We start from the raw sequence: 15,200 nt of genomic DNA on the forward strand, positions 1-15,200 counted from the left end.
CCAAAAACCCAAATAATTTGATTAAAAAATGGGCAGAGGGCCCGAACGGACATTTTTCCAAAGACATAGATGGCCAACAGACACTTAGAAAGATGTTCAACATAACTAATCATCATGGAAATTAAAACTGCTATTAGATACCACTTTATACCTGTCAGAATGGCTAAAATCAAAAACATAAGAAATAACAAGTGCAACAAGTGTTGGCAAGGATGTGGAAAAAAGGAACCTTCTGTGTGTTGATTGTAATGCAAATTGGTGGGGCCTCTGTGGAAAATAGCATCTAAGTTCCTCAAAATATTAAAAATAGAATTACCATATGATCCAATGATTCCATTATTGGGTATCAACCCAAAGGAAAAAAAAAACACTAATTTCAGAAGCTATAGACACCCCTATGTTTATTGCAGCATTATTTACAATAGCCAAGATATGGAAGCAACCCAAGTGTCCATTCATAGATAGATAAAGAAGATGTAGTAAATATACACAATGGAATATTACTCAGCCATAAAAATGAATGAGATCTTGCCATTTGCAATGACGTGGATGACTCTAGAGGGTATAAGGCTAAGTGAAGTAAGTCAGAGAAAGACAAATTTTGTATGATTTTACTCATATGTGGAATTTAAGAACAAAATGAACAAACACACAAAGAAAACAGAGACAAATAAAAAAACAGCCTCTTATATACAGAGATGAAAACAGTATTTGCCAGAGGGGAGGTGGGTGAAGGGATGGGTGAAACAGATAAAGGGGATTAAGAGTACAGTTACACTGATGAGTACTTAGAAGTGTACAGAGCTGCTGATCCATGACACTGTACACCTGAAACTAATATAACACTGCATGTTAATTATACTTAAATAAAAAAAAATAATCTAACCTAGGGAAAAAGAAAATCAGCCTAGGCTGAGCGGACATCAGACACTTAAAAGTACTTAATAATTTTATATACACCTTATATTTATGTGTAATGAGGTTTTTTTATCCTCCAGATGGATACAGATTAATCAAAATGAATGATTTTCTCATTTCTGATGCCTCAGGTTTCACTTTAGGTGTTGTTTCCAAGGCCACCTAAAAACAAATGTCCCCAGCAGGGGGAGATTTAATTTACAGTAATTATTAAGTATATAACAATCATATTCTATCATCAGTAAAACAAATATAATTACATTTTTTAAAAAGTAAACAAAAATAAATCTTTCTGGTTTCATTGTCCTTCTCCCTTTTCTCATGTTAAAAAAAAAAAAAAGGATAAAATTGCTTACTGTAGAAGTCGCATTTAGAAGCCCTGATCTTGTCTACACATAGCTTTTCCACTCATCTGAGTTTTCTTCTATGAAAAAATTTGAGTCATGACCCACATCACTGACTATGCTTTAAGAGATGGCTGATAATGAATTTCCTTCCACAAACTGTATGGTATATTTTTTGGGATCTGCTTATTTTTCATCTGTATTTTAATAAAAACCTATAAAATGCTATAGGTTCAATTTGGATTGAATAAAATACAATCATTAGTAAATAGATGGGAAATCAAGAGATCTAAAATTAAAATTTGTTAAGTGTCTACTGTGTGCCTGACATTTACACACATTATTTTATTTAATCTTCACAAACATTATATGAAGCACTCTTATTTCTGTTTTGCATATGAGGAAAGTGAGGTTTAAAACTTGACCATTACTTAATGGATGTCAGTCAGTTGGCCAATTTCGCCTGTCCTCAAATTCTGTCTTCTATTATGTAACCTGAAATTTAACTTTAAGATTTGGAGTGTTTTATTCTTCATTAATTAATATTTCATATAATCTACATCAAGCTAAAAGTAAAATAAAATAAAATCATGACATTAGTTTGGGAATCTTCACCTTGCAATTAAAAAAATACATATATTGGGAAAGACTCCTTAATCCTGGTCAAGTTGGCAGTAAGTTTAGTGTGTGTTGTTCTTGTTTTTTATATAAGCCTGAAGGCAAGGAGGAAAAATTAGTCTTTTAAAAAGGGTTTTCTTCAAAAAACCATCATGCTGACAAATTAAATGACAGTCACCTCTCTCAACAGCTGACAGCCTAGCAGGGGCCCTGTTAACATTCGCATTAGGGCAGACTGATTGGTTTAATTGGCAGTCATGCCTAAAAACCTGCAGAGGAATTGATGCTGAATGAATCATTTCCTTTAGCAATATTCAGCAGTTTGCAGCAATGCAACCAAAGGCTCTTAAAGTTGTTTTATTTATTGTTGAAACCAACCGACCAAGTGATTACTTTCATTTTATATTCTAAAATTGTGTGCTTTTATTGAAAGCCATCATTTTAAAAATGCTTCAAAGAAAAGATTTCTTACCACATTTTCCCATATCTCAAACTGGAAGGTATTAGAGGCAGACAATGTCGTGAGGAATAAATCTAGAAGGAAAATAATAGAATTGTAAGTTTTGTTACTGATGTATACATTTAAAACAGGAAGAAATGCAATATGTAAAAACAGTTATTAAAAGAGTTGTACTTAAACATATTTTAAATTATATTTTAAGGAGCTTGATCCTGTCAAAGAAAAGAAAGCAGATGATGCTGTACTAGTACAATTAAGGAAAATGAATTTAAAGGGAGCATTTGGTATTACTCCCTCAAAAGCATTCTTTACTTTTAAGAGCAGTTATGTGTACTAACCTTTTTATCTTACACATTTGTATTTTAAGGCAGACTATATGTTAAACAAAATATTCAAATCAGAATCACATTGTGCTTTCTCACCTAAAAGCTCCATTTCCCTGTATCTTGTAGTTGGGCTTAAGCATTATTTTAAATTACAGTATCATAGCATCCAAAATCTTTAATACTCATGTTAAATGATCAATAAACTGTATTTCAAATTTTGAATAGAATTATCTTCATATATTTCAACTAAACAAAATTTGTTTTATTGGAAAGTACAAGATTTTTAATATAATTTGTTGAAAAATAATAGGTTTACAGTCAAATCTAACATCCTATTAACACAAAGGCCAGATGAACTGCAAATCTATTCTAGCAGCAGTATTTATTATGTTTGCATAATGGCAATTTTACTTAGCAAATACATAAAGTTTCAAAATGATGAGCTGACTCATAAGAATATTAAAGTAACATTCTTTTGTGCTTTAAAAAATGGGAATTACTCAGAGTGAAATGCAGACCATGACTATTTTAAAGAAAAGGTTTTTTTTTTGCCCCATTAAATATGTTTAAGAAAACTATTCTTCACATTTTAATGTGTTTTTTTGTAGAGCTTTCATATGAGTTTAATGAAGCTAATTTATGTAATAATTATAATAATTTTCATAGAAATCCCCAGAAAGCTAGGTAATTTCTTCATTGTTATAATTAGTTGTACTCAAACTCCTGATTCTAAGTAAGTGGAACTATTCTTTTTGCTAATACATCAAATCTCTGCATTTATTTTTACCACACTAAGGATGCTTTGCCTGTGGATATACAAATGTAGTCTTTTATGAAGGTAACTTCTTTACTCTGTCAAACACACACTCCCAATGAAATGTCTACTTCCATACTCATCTAGGAAAACTCCCAAACAATAACCTGAGATTTGTGAGATGATGTAGCTACAGCCAACATCCTCTCCTTCTCCCATGTACCCTCCACACTGCCATCAGCATGATGAAAAAATAAAAGTGCAAATTTGATCTCATTCCTTCTCTTCTAGGATCTCTTCTCCCCACGTGAAGAAGCCTGTTTAGCTAAGTTTCCATGCTCATTTCCGGCTACTCTCTCAGAAGAAACTGACTCTCTGTAGTACCCTTTTATGTTATAGCTGTGTGATGTCCCCACCATTCCTGAGGACCTTCCTTTCCCTAGGTATAGCTTTCCCTCCATTGTTATTCCACTATGATATCTCAATTGATATGGTTATTACAGATCCTATGATATTCCAGTTTCATATCTTTCTTGAGCTTCTTGAGGGGAGGAGTCATTCCTAATTGGTTTTTGTACCTCTGTGGTTTCTATGCACTTGAATATGTGCCTGAATGACTGTTTTACAACTAAATGATACCATACACACACACACACCACATATATACACATAAACATGTCTATAGAAATATATAAGAGTGTATGTGTATATATATATGGTATTTAGTTATGTAATATATGTATGGTGGTTCTTACAAATTTGCTTGGACTGTCTACAGTTACTCCATTACATCTTTAAAAAGTGTCTTGGGAAAAGAGGGGTTTTATGTTAGAGCATTTCATTAAAAATAAGTATGACTGATTATAGTGACTCCTGTCTTAGGAATGTTCAAAAGCTGTTAATTTTTTTTTTTTAAAGATTTTATTTATTTATTTGAGAGAGAGAGAATGAGAGATAGAAAGCACGAGAGGGAAGAGGGTCAGAGGGAGAAGGAGACTCCCTGCTGAGCAGGAAGCCCAATGTGGGACTCAATCCCGGGACTCCAGGATCATGACCTGAGCCGAAAGCAGTCGCTTAACCAACTGAGCCACCCAGGCGCCCAAAAGCTGTTAATTTTTATCTGAAAATGTGGGTAATCAGCATAAAAAAGTGATTAGGGATTAATAGCCACAGAGATTTCTAAGAATCACTTAGAGCCATGTCAGTGCAAGCTCTGAGCTATTTGAAAGAAGTAAAGATGGACAATTACACTATTATTATATAACACAGGTGAATTTGTTCAAACTGAAAACATTACAGTGTTGAAATTCTGAACGCATTTGTGAATAAATGAGGAGGTATCTTTCTGACAAGGGATCACAGGCTCGTTGCCCTGATAAGCCAGCTAGCTTTGTAGGATTGGAAGAGCTATTTTGTTACCACGAGACCAAGCGGGGATAGTTAGAAGGGAGGGGAGGGTGATTACCAACAATCTATCATCATTCCTGGAAAAATAACACAAAATGTTTTTTTCTGTTGGCATTGCACTAGTCTCAATACATTTGCATAAAGGGTGATAAATTATGAGCTTTCTGCTCTTCCATTCATAGTTAGAAAATTTAACAACTATAACCACAGTGTTTGCTGATTCTATTTTCATAGCTTCACGAGGTATTTATTAAGATTTTGAAATATAGTAAAGTGAGATGAGGGATTGGAAGTACCTTGTATAACAGATAAAAAAATTCATTTCACAATTCAATTATGTAAAAAGGTTATAGAAAAAATAAATGATGCATTATGTGGAGAAATAGAGACAATTAATAAAAATTCAAGATGAAATCATGCCTCTGACTTTGAATGAAATAAGAATGAAATAACAGCTAGAAAAAAAAAATTTAGTCAATAAAGCAACCAAATTCTCACCCCCCTACATGGTAAGAGTAATTCACACAATATAATGAAAGGAAATGTACCCAATGAAACTGTAACAGATGCTGTGACATGCCACCCAGACCCCCTCTGCATGAAAGACTTATTCCTTCAGCTTGCTGGAAATGCGGCTGGCAGACAGCCCTATGCAGTTGTTCTTTCTGAAACAGCTTTGGGTGAAAAGAGCTGCCCTGCCAAAGGTTCATCCCTTTCTGCACTAGCCTGCATTCAACAGTCAGTTCAGAGAAATAAAGGCTAGAGCCCACCATCATTCAGGACAACTCTGCAGGGCCACAGCACATTCAGAAGCCCAAGGTCTGGTAAGGCTTTTATCTGACACTAAATCATAGCCCAATCTGCTTCCTTCCCATTTCCTCCAGCAGTACTGACTACAAGAACACTCCCTAAAATTAAAATTCTTGCACACTAGTTTCCATTTCAGAGTCTACTTCCTAGGAAATGCCATCTGCAACCATTGATACCAAAAGTGACTGAGAAAGCAAATACTAAGATTTTGGAGTTGGATCACTTCAAAAGTGGCTGCTAATAAGGATTCTTTCAGTAGGGTTAAGCAGTGCACAGATGGCCATACTATCTTTTACTGGTACTATTGGGATGTTATTGTGGTGGAAGGGAATGCACTAGTGGGTGTGGTATTTCAGGCTTTTTGAGAAATATGAGATAAACACTAACTATAAGCACAATGGAATTAGATGGCTATTGCTAAGCTTACCTGAAGAAACAGCGGAGAGACACAAACGCTAAGCACGACTGATGAGAAAGTAAAAGCCATGTGTCAAAGTCAGAGGGCCTCTTGGGTAGCATCTAAAGAGGTTCTCATCTCCTGCAGTAGGAGGGCAAAAATGAACTGAAGACTAAGACCAGGATTTAATGGTAAGAATAGAAGATCTCCCAAGAAGGTTAAATTCTCAGCCTAAGCCGGTCTGCTATGTTAACTGGGAAAGAATGATACTTGATTCATGAATTAGGAACATCTGGGTGATGAACCTGAAAGTCTTTAACCCTCAGATTCACCCGAGCCATCAAAGCTTGCATAAGTGGCCCACTCTTCACTGTTAAAGGCTGGCATTCACTCCTGTTTGAAAATGGTGTTTCCCCTAAAGGCTAGTGTTCTCTCTTGTTTAAAGATGATGGAGAAGATTCTGCTACCATTGGGCAACATGCTCCGGATTTCCTACAGTTTGTCTCATCTTCTCTCCTGGCCACTAGGCCACAAAGTGGGGTTACGTTACAAAATAATCTGGCAAGGAATGTGATGTACACATAAGGGAAAAAGGAACTACAGCCTGAATTAAGTCCAGGACCTAGCTAACATGTAGTGGCAGGAGCCAGGAGAGTATGCATGAGACTATATTCTGAGAGTGCTTGAACAAGATAGGGGTAAGGGGTGGGGCAGGGAGAATGAGATGTGGAGTGGGGTAGGATAAAGAGCTGGGGTTGGCAAGGTGATTACATTGGATCCCTTCCATCCTAGAAGAGGCAGCAATTCATTTTACAGGAGTAGACCATACTCTGGGTATGGGTTTATTCTTCCTGTCTTGAAAACTAAATTTTTAAAATGCTAATAAAAATAGTATGATAATAGTTGAGATCACTGGTATTCACCTGAAGAAATAATCCTTAACAAAAGATCATATCATGAGTTAGTGAAAAATTCAGGATATAAACCCCAAACTCAATTAAATCCTTTTTCATTAGACTATTGTAACAAGTAAAATAGTGAAACTATTCCATGCACATGCACTTTCTTCCCCGGAAAATACAGACACATAGTTTAGTAAGTGTATACAAAAACATTAAATGGTATTGCTTCAATTATCTCCATTCATAGCTTGAAAGGATTAAGCTACTGCATTTTTAAACACTGCAAAGTGCTGCACAGCCTTCCCTTCAAATGAAAAGCCTTCTGGTTAAAGTTGGCATCAAAAGGAAGCCCACTTAGGAGTCCTAAAAACTAAAATTGGAAGTTTGACTATGCAGACTAAACCATGTTAGGAAAAATCCAAACAAAGCTTTATGATTGTGATCAAAGTTTAAAGTTAGATGGTAATGGGCACCTAATACCCTTTTGATACGCTATGCAGGAAGGAAGAGGTTAAAAACTGTAATTTCTAGCACTGTATCCTTTCAGTGTGAAGTCTTGATGTTTGAAAAAAAAATTCTGATGGAAGTTTTTAAAAAGTATTCATAATGTCATTTAGAATTCCTGCATGAAGAAATTCTCCTTGAATGATGAAAGTCACTATATTTCCAACGGAGTAAATACTGTGGTTCATTTGGAAAAATACAGTTTATAAGACATTTTTAGTATTTTCTGGAAGCTTCAGGTATTTCCACAAAGAATGGTTCAAAGCAGTATCACAGTTTGTGCTGTTTTAATCTTGAGCCTGGAGGACATGCCAAGCTCATGTTTACATCTGCTCTATAGTACTGTCCAGTCTTTCTTAGGTCTGGTTATATTAGCGAAGATGAGCATAAGTGTGTAGAATAAAAATATCTTTCCTCTGCTTCCACTTGTTCATAGAAAAGCACACTGAAGTCTACATGACAGCTGAAGTTGTGAAGAAAATGGGCTCTTCCCCTTCCCAGCAGCCCTCAGAGTTCAGAGGTCATCAACTCACATGCTGTAAGGCATGAGGCTCCAACATAAATAAGTTAATGGGTCCTGGTACAATCAAGATGATCAAACAATAAAAAGTCACAGAGCACAAAAACCGACCATGGATCTCAGGATGGATGAGATGGTGGGAAGTAGTGACCTAGATGAAGCAACAAGAACCTATCACTGACCAAAGAAGACATCAACTAATTAGCTCCAGGCAATTACTGTTATGAAAATATGTATTTATTTCCATATTAATTTTTAAATATATTAAAAATATATTTAAAATATATTTTAAATACGAAAAATTATATTTTAAAAATATTGAAATCTAATTCAAAATATGTTAAGCAGTAAGGGCAAAACACCAAAACATTTCTTCAGGCTCCAGTTTTAGCCAGAGGTACTAGATTGAAACCTCTGATAGGCTACTGCTTTGCTTACATATCTGTGAGCAGAGAACCAACCCTACTTCCTATATTCCTATGTCAAATAATACTCCCAAATCATATTCTGTACAGATGCACTAAATTTAATAAGATATGAGGAATCTGTTTAAATGGGTCTCCATTCACAAAACAATGTTTAAGGAAGATGTATAAATTTCTAGGAATCATTTTTCAAATTTCATTTTTTAAAGATTTTTATTTATTTATTTTAGACACAGAGAGAGAGAGAACATGAGCAGGGGGAGGAGCAGAGGGAGAGGGACAAGCCCAGTTCAGGGCTCTATCCCACGACCCTGAGATCATGACCTGAGCTGAAATCCAGAGTCGGACGTTCAATGGCCTGAGCCACCCAGGTGCCCCTCAAATATTTCTTTTTAAGTTCATACCCTTCTATCTAGACTTCCCTTCCCTTTCTTTTTCTCATTCTGAAGCACTGGGCCCCAAATGAAGATTCACTATACTCGGCAGAGAGCTCGGACTACCTCAAACTTAACAGAGTGTACACAAGATACAGAGAGACTTAGACACCATATTCTGGAACACAGGCACACATTATAAGACTGAAAGCCCTCAATCCTGGGTAAACAAGAAACAACTCCCATATCCACCTTCCCTCATCAGTCAAATCATTATCAGAAGTCCTTTTGTTGTAAGCAAAAAAAAAGATTGGATTTATTTAGTTCAGATTGTGGAGGAACACAAGAATCTCCGGTGAAAACAATAAACTTTAAGTAAGTAATAGGCTGCTGGCAGCAAATGATGAGGGAGGCCTAGTAAGACCTTAAAATTGAATGTTTAAGGGGATTATAATTTCCATTTGAAGAGGACTATTAACAGATGAAGAATGGATGTATTTCACTGACATTTTTACTATGGGAAATTTATTTTTCAGAACTTGTATGTTGAATTTTTAAGAGAAATGTAATCAAGGTAATTATAAGCTAATGATCTTCAAAGTCTCAGCAGTATTTTGAATTCTAGTGTTTTATATATCTTTCAACTGAAGTCACATATTTCCTCTACTCCTAAGAGGTCAGAATCTTAAGGAACCTGGGGGAATTTGCAGTTTTAGTGTCTTTAATCTTGTAATGTTTTGATGGGTGAACAAACATTATGATTTAAAATTCCAATATGAGAAGACACTTCATCTTTTAGAAGAGTCCTCTATGTTCCAGAAGGTAAAGAATTCATTAGAGATGATAACACTTAATGATGGAAAGACCTGGAGAACAGGGACTTGGCATTAATCACCACTACGATTTTCATATTTTCCATCAGCTCTCAATAAAGTAAGTTTACTTGAATGAAGGTTTTATAACACCAATTTTAGAACCGCATTTGCCCTGATGTTTTTTCCTCAGGGCAGTCAAGTCAGCCTGCATCCATTTGGTTTATACAATAAGGCTACCCACTTCCATTTGTCCCTTTCATTCCAGAATTCTGATCCTTTATTACCATTCCCACTTATGTCTTATTTACAAATTTATAAAGATGTCATACTTGCCAATTGCTCAATAGCTGCCTACACAGCACTAACATGGCATGTTGGATTTCTGAATTCTTATTTCCTCTGGATAAAAAGATTGTGTGTCCAGGAAACAACAGATGTTGGCAAGGATGCGGAGAAAGGGGAACCCTCTTACACTGTTGCTGGGAATGCAAACTGGTGTAGCCACTCGGAAAACAGTATGGAGGTTCCTCAAAAAGTTAAAAATAGAACTACCCTACAAACTAGCAATTGCACTACTAGGTATTTACTCAAAGGATACAAACATACTGATTTGAAGGGGCACATGCACCCTGATGTGTATAGCAGCATTATCAACAATAACCAAACTATGGAGAGACCCTAGATGTCCATCGACTGATGAATGGATAATGAAGTTGTTATAATAGTAGAATGTTATTTATAGGTCATGTTAAGAGTGCTCACATCAATAAGAAGAGATTTAACCTTTCTTTTTTAATGTCAATTAATGGAATTCAATGGAATACTATTCACTCATAAAAAAGAATGAAATCTTGCCATTTGCAATGATGTGGATGGAGCTAGAGTATATTGCGCTAAGCATACCATATGATTTCACTCATATGTGCATTTAAGAAACAAAACAGATGAACAACAGGGGAAAAAAAAGAGAGGCAAACCAAGAAAGACTCTTAACTAAAGAGAACAAAGTAAGGGTTACTGGAGGGAGTGGGTAGGGGATGGGTTAAATGCGTGATTCGTATTAAGGAGGGCACTTGTTGAGATGAGCAATGGGTGTTGTATGTAAGTGACGAATCACTAAATTCTACTCCTGAAACCAATATTACACTGTATGTTAACTAAGTGGAATTTTATTTATTTTAAAGATTTTATTTATTTATTTGTTAGAGAGAGAGAAAGAGAGGGGGAACAAGCAGGGGGAGCAGCAGAGGCAGAGGCAGAAGCAAGCTCCTCACTGAGCAAGGAGCCTGATGCGGGACTCGATCCCAGGACCCGAGCTGAAGGAGGACACTTAACCAACTTAACCAACCACCCAGGCATCCCATTAACTAAGTGGAATTTAAATAAAAACTTAAAAAAAAAAAAGAGCAACCATATGTGTAGACTTCTGTGTAGAAGCAGAAATAAAAAAAGATTGTGTGTCACTCTCTACTGATGTTAAAGGACTGTTAAGGGACCTTAACTGTATCTTTTATGCATTTCTATCTCCTGAGTTGTTTCATTTTTAATTGAATTCTTAATTTTCACTACATGATGGGCTCCTACTCAGGGGGTTTGGGTTAGAGAAGAAACCTGTTTTACTCACAAAAATAGTGGCTAGACATTTAAAATAAAATTCAACCTGAAAGTAATTTATTTCTCAAGTGGCATGATTCAATCAAGGCGAGGAATGCTCTAAAATTTATGAGTAGCAGCTGTTGGTCTCTCTGACAATGGCTATGTCAGACTGAACTGCAAACGCAATATATATGGTCAGAAAAGTTTAGCAGATTATTCCTCCTGTAAGTCCACGGGCAGGGCAGTTTAGCATACAAAATGAGTTTTTAAAAATGATTTAAACTCATGGTCACTCAAAAGCAAACTTCTAACAGTAGGCAGTTATGCCCCATCCTGTTTTGGAACTCTTGATTTGTGTGCTGCTTTTCTTCTTACCTGGTGTCAGTCTCCTTCTAAGCACCAGAGAGGAACTTTCTATACACTAGGATAACAGTGGCCTTAATGAGAGAATCCGTCTATATGGTTTCTATGCCTCACATTTCTGGAACATCCTGGAAGGGAATATTTTTGCTAAATCTAGAGCAATGTAGTGATAAAATGCTTCAAGTGTAATAAATTCCAGTAAGTTGGAAAAAGTAAAGCAAAGCATTAACCTTTCTGGGCTTCATTTCTTTGCCTATAAAATGATGTGGTTAAACTAAATGATCTTTAAGATTTCTTCCATATCATATCCACCCACTCGTTCAACATCTTTTGAGCACATCCCATGTGCTTGGCACTCAATTAGGTATTAGATAAACACAAATGAGGCATGCTCCTTTCTTTTGAGGAACTTTGTCTGTGAGGGAGACAGATGTGGAAATGGACAAATACCATGTGGCAATGGCTCTGCTAGAATTACGATCGTGTGTGATGGGAAATAAGTTGACAGAGATACTGCTTAGATGAACTTGAGGAGGGCTTCACAAGAAGGTGATGTTTGTGTGGTCAGAAACTTAACAGGTAATTACTTTCAGAAGTTATTTAATACTCTTATCAGTGACTTGCTAATACTATCAACACACGGTATTTTATAGCATATAAAACTCCACATATACAGAGTAAGTTAAAACCAAACAATGAAATCATTAAGAAACTTCAGGTTAAAGCAACTGATTAAAATAATGAGACACACTCATGGCCTCTCCCTCATTCAGAGACAAGTATTAGGCAAAGCTTATCTTATTGGTGTAATGTACACACCAAGTACACCTCACAATTATAAAAACTGCTCATATACCCATTCCAGCTATACAAAATCTGAAGTTAAAGATAATTCTGTAGGAGGAAATAATTTCCTCAAGAATAAGGAATTGATTAAAGTAGTCCCCAAACCTCAGATGTGACATTACAAATGTATTTCTCATGAAGCAGAAACAAGTACAGTATGATTAAACACAAAAATTAAGTGCATATTAAATGCATTAAAGCTTCCTTTCAAATAGCTACATGAAATAATTTAAAAAACTTAGTGTTACTCCAAAAGTACATCTTTAATATGGAAAGTGGACAGCTGTAATGCAAATAGTAAACCTTATAGTGTCTATTAAACGTCTAATTAGCCTTCTTTTAAATCTGTCTTCTCTGCCTGTTATAATAGTAGAATGTTATTTATAGGTCATGTTAAGAGTGCTCACATCAATAAGAAGAGATTTAACCTTTCTTTTTTAATGTCAAAGGGCCTAACATGAGAATCAGAACTTCATCATTTAAAACTGAAAACCCAATTAAAACACTGTGCCAAAAATAAAAAAGGAAAGGTTTGTTAAGCCAGATAGGGAAGTTCTAATGATGTTTTGTAAATTTGTCATATTTACTTACAGAACAATCTCTAACATGCCAGAATAATCCCATATAGCATCCATTATAAAACATCATCCTGAAAAATCCCCACCACAAAATGTGAACAACTAAATTCAAGCCCATAGGCTTAAACAAAAATCACAATTTGGCATTAGGATGGGCTCCTTTTAGGTTGGCAAATGCCTACTAAATGTGAAAGTTTCATCTTTGGATGGCAGCATGAGGAGTTAGTGCCATAGACCTGTTCCCCAGGAAAACAAGCATAACTGGGAAAAATCATCTAAAAAACCCACTTTAAGTCTCTGGACATTGTTGTAAAAGCCTATAGCAGATGGAGAAACATCCCTTTAAAAAACAAAACAAAACAAAACATAACAAAAAAACAACTCAGTAAGAGTAGTGAGAATCTGCTGCATAAGAACCACAACCAACTCTCTCTGTTTCCCTCCTAGCTCAGTGTGATCGAAACTCTGCTTTAGGCAGGTACAGCCAAAACAGAGCCTTTCTCCCCAGCTACCAATCAAACTATTCCTCTATAGCAATCTATTCTTCTAGAGTAACTAAGGGTTATGGCATGTTCTTGGGAGAGGCAGGTGCCAGCATTTTTCATCTCCCCCAGCAATGTGTTGCAGAGGCTAAATTTCAAGCGAGTATAGCTGAGATATCAGGGATTCTCTTCTTCAACTCAGCCCCCACTCACAGGATGGAGGATCTTCCTTAGGCACAACACATTTAAAATAGTGGTGTTCTGATCATCAGCATCCTAGCTCATTTGTAGGCTGTTGGTTCATGCTAGAGAGGTAAGCCAAGAAGATCAGAAGCTACCACCCTCAACCTGTGCTCTCCTAAAGCAGGTGTGTCTCTCAAAGAAGTACATCACTGTCCTGGCTCCCAGGTTTGGAGCCATGGACCAAAGATTTTACCCAGGAGGAGAGGGAGGCTCTACACAGAGAGCTCCCAAGCTCTTGTCTAAGGAACTGACTCTATTTGAAACAGAAATTTGGAAGTTCAAGCCCAAGGGCAAACTCAAAACCAATGAAAGAAAAGCAATTAGAGGAGGCTGTCAGCTTCATAAAAAATATCCTAAACCACAGACTGGATAGCTTAGCAGAGAGAACTAAGGAAAGAAGAAATAAGAACCTGCCTGGGGTCTAAATAGCCTAAAACACTGACCTAAAAAACTAACCTGCAAAGGAGTCCAAACTTAATTATATCAGACTATGGAGGAATTTATGCCCAAGGTATCGTTGAAAATAACAGAGCGATCAGCTGGTAGTTAGCCTAACAGTTGAGTGTGATCAGGGAAAGAGACAAAGAGAGCCCTACTAAAACTACTGTCATCCAGGGTGACTGTGCACACATCCAAAGCCATAGCCTCTGAGGAACAACATCAGCCTACCAGTAAAGGGAAAAGAAACAATACATAGAGAGAAGCAGAGCTATAAAAGTAGTGGCACTGTCATTTTAGGACAACTGGAGCTGAGATGCTCAGGAAGTAATATGGAAGGTCACCTGGTCCCCAGAGTCCCTGGATCTCTAACAACAGCCAAGGACACATCCACCTAATGTATCTGCTCCTTTTCTGACTACATCATACTTCAGGTTGCCTGAGCCTTTATTCCTCTAGCATAATTAGATAATCAGTGGTGTAATAATATGTAGCACACACAATACACTATCCAAAGGGCTGTGCTGATGTCAAAATGTTCTGAGAGCTCAAGAGAAGGTCCTTGGTAGACTGGAGAGATCCTGCAAGAATGAGAGGCAAAGAGGAAACAGGCAAGTTTCATTTATTATAGTGCTTATAGGATTGATCTTTTCGAGTGTATTCACAGTTAAGAGTGACTATGGTGGTTAACATAACACAATCAAATAAAATTAAAAAAAGATAAAAAATGAAAGTCTATATTAAAAAAAAAAGAGTGACTATAGATGAGAGGATTATGGGAAGATGGTGGAGTAGGAAGCACCAAGAATCTGTCTTCCCACCAAGAAAACAACTGCACTGGCAGAATCTGCCTCATGTAATTATTTCGGAATTCTGTAGTCTATCAAAGGTCTTACAATTTCCAGAGGAAGACATGGATGGTAAACTACAGTTAATTTTGGTCTATTTCAGCTCCTAGCTCCTAGTTATCAGCCACCCACCCCTCATCCCCAGTTCCATGGAAGGCAGTGTGCACCTGCTTCTGAAGCAGTATCAGCACAGTGTGAAGAAGCTGGGACCTTGTCCTCCAAATACTGAGGA

General features: G+C 36.5%; 1 protein-coding gene across 2 annotated transcripts in view; it reads right to left on the reverse strand.

The window, feature by feature from the left end:
- Positions 1-15,200, reverse strand: part of ITFG1 (integrin alpha FG-GAP repeat containing 1) — a 326,458-nt gene that overhangs the window by 224,452 nt on the left and 86,806 nt on the right. For both annotated transcript variants that reach the window (XM_028091250.2, XM_028091252.2), the window contains exon 7: positions 2,353-2,414. In XM_028091250.2, the coding sequence (XP_027947051.1) occupies positions 2,353-2,414 (62 nt within the window). The remainder of the gene's footprint in view (positions 1-2,352; positions 2,415-15,200) is intronic.

The sequence above is a fragment of the Eumetopias jubatus genome, unplaced genomic scaffold (genome assembly GCF_037043125.1).
Source record: "Eumetopias jubatus isolate StellerSeaLion01/CBP00866 unplaced genomic scaffold, mEumJub1_p1.0 scaffold_10, whole genome shotgun sequence".
Lineage (NCBI taxonomy): Eukaryota > Metazoa > Chordata > Mammalia > Carnivora > Otariidae > Eumetopias > Eumetopias jubatus.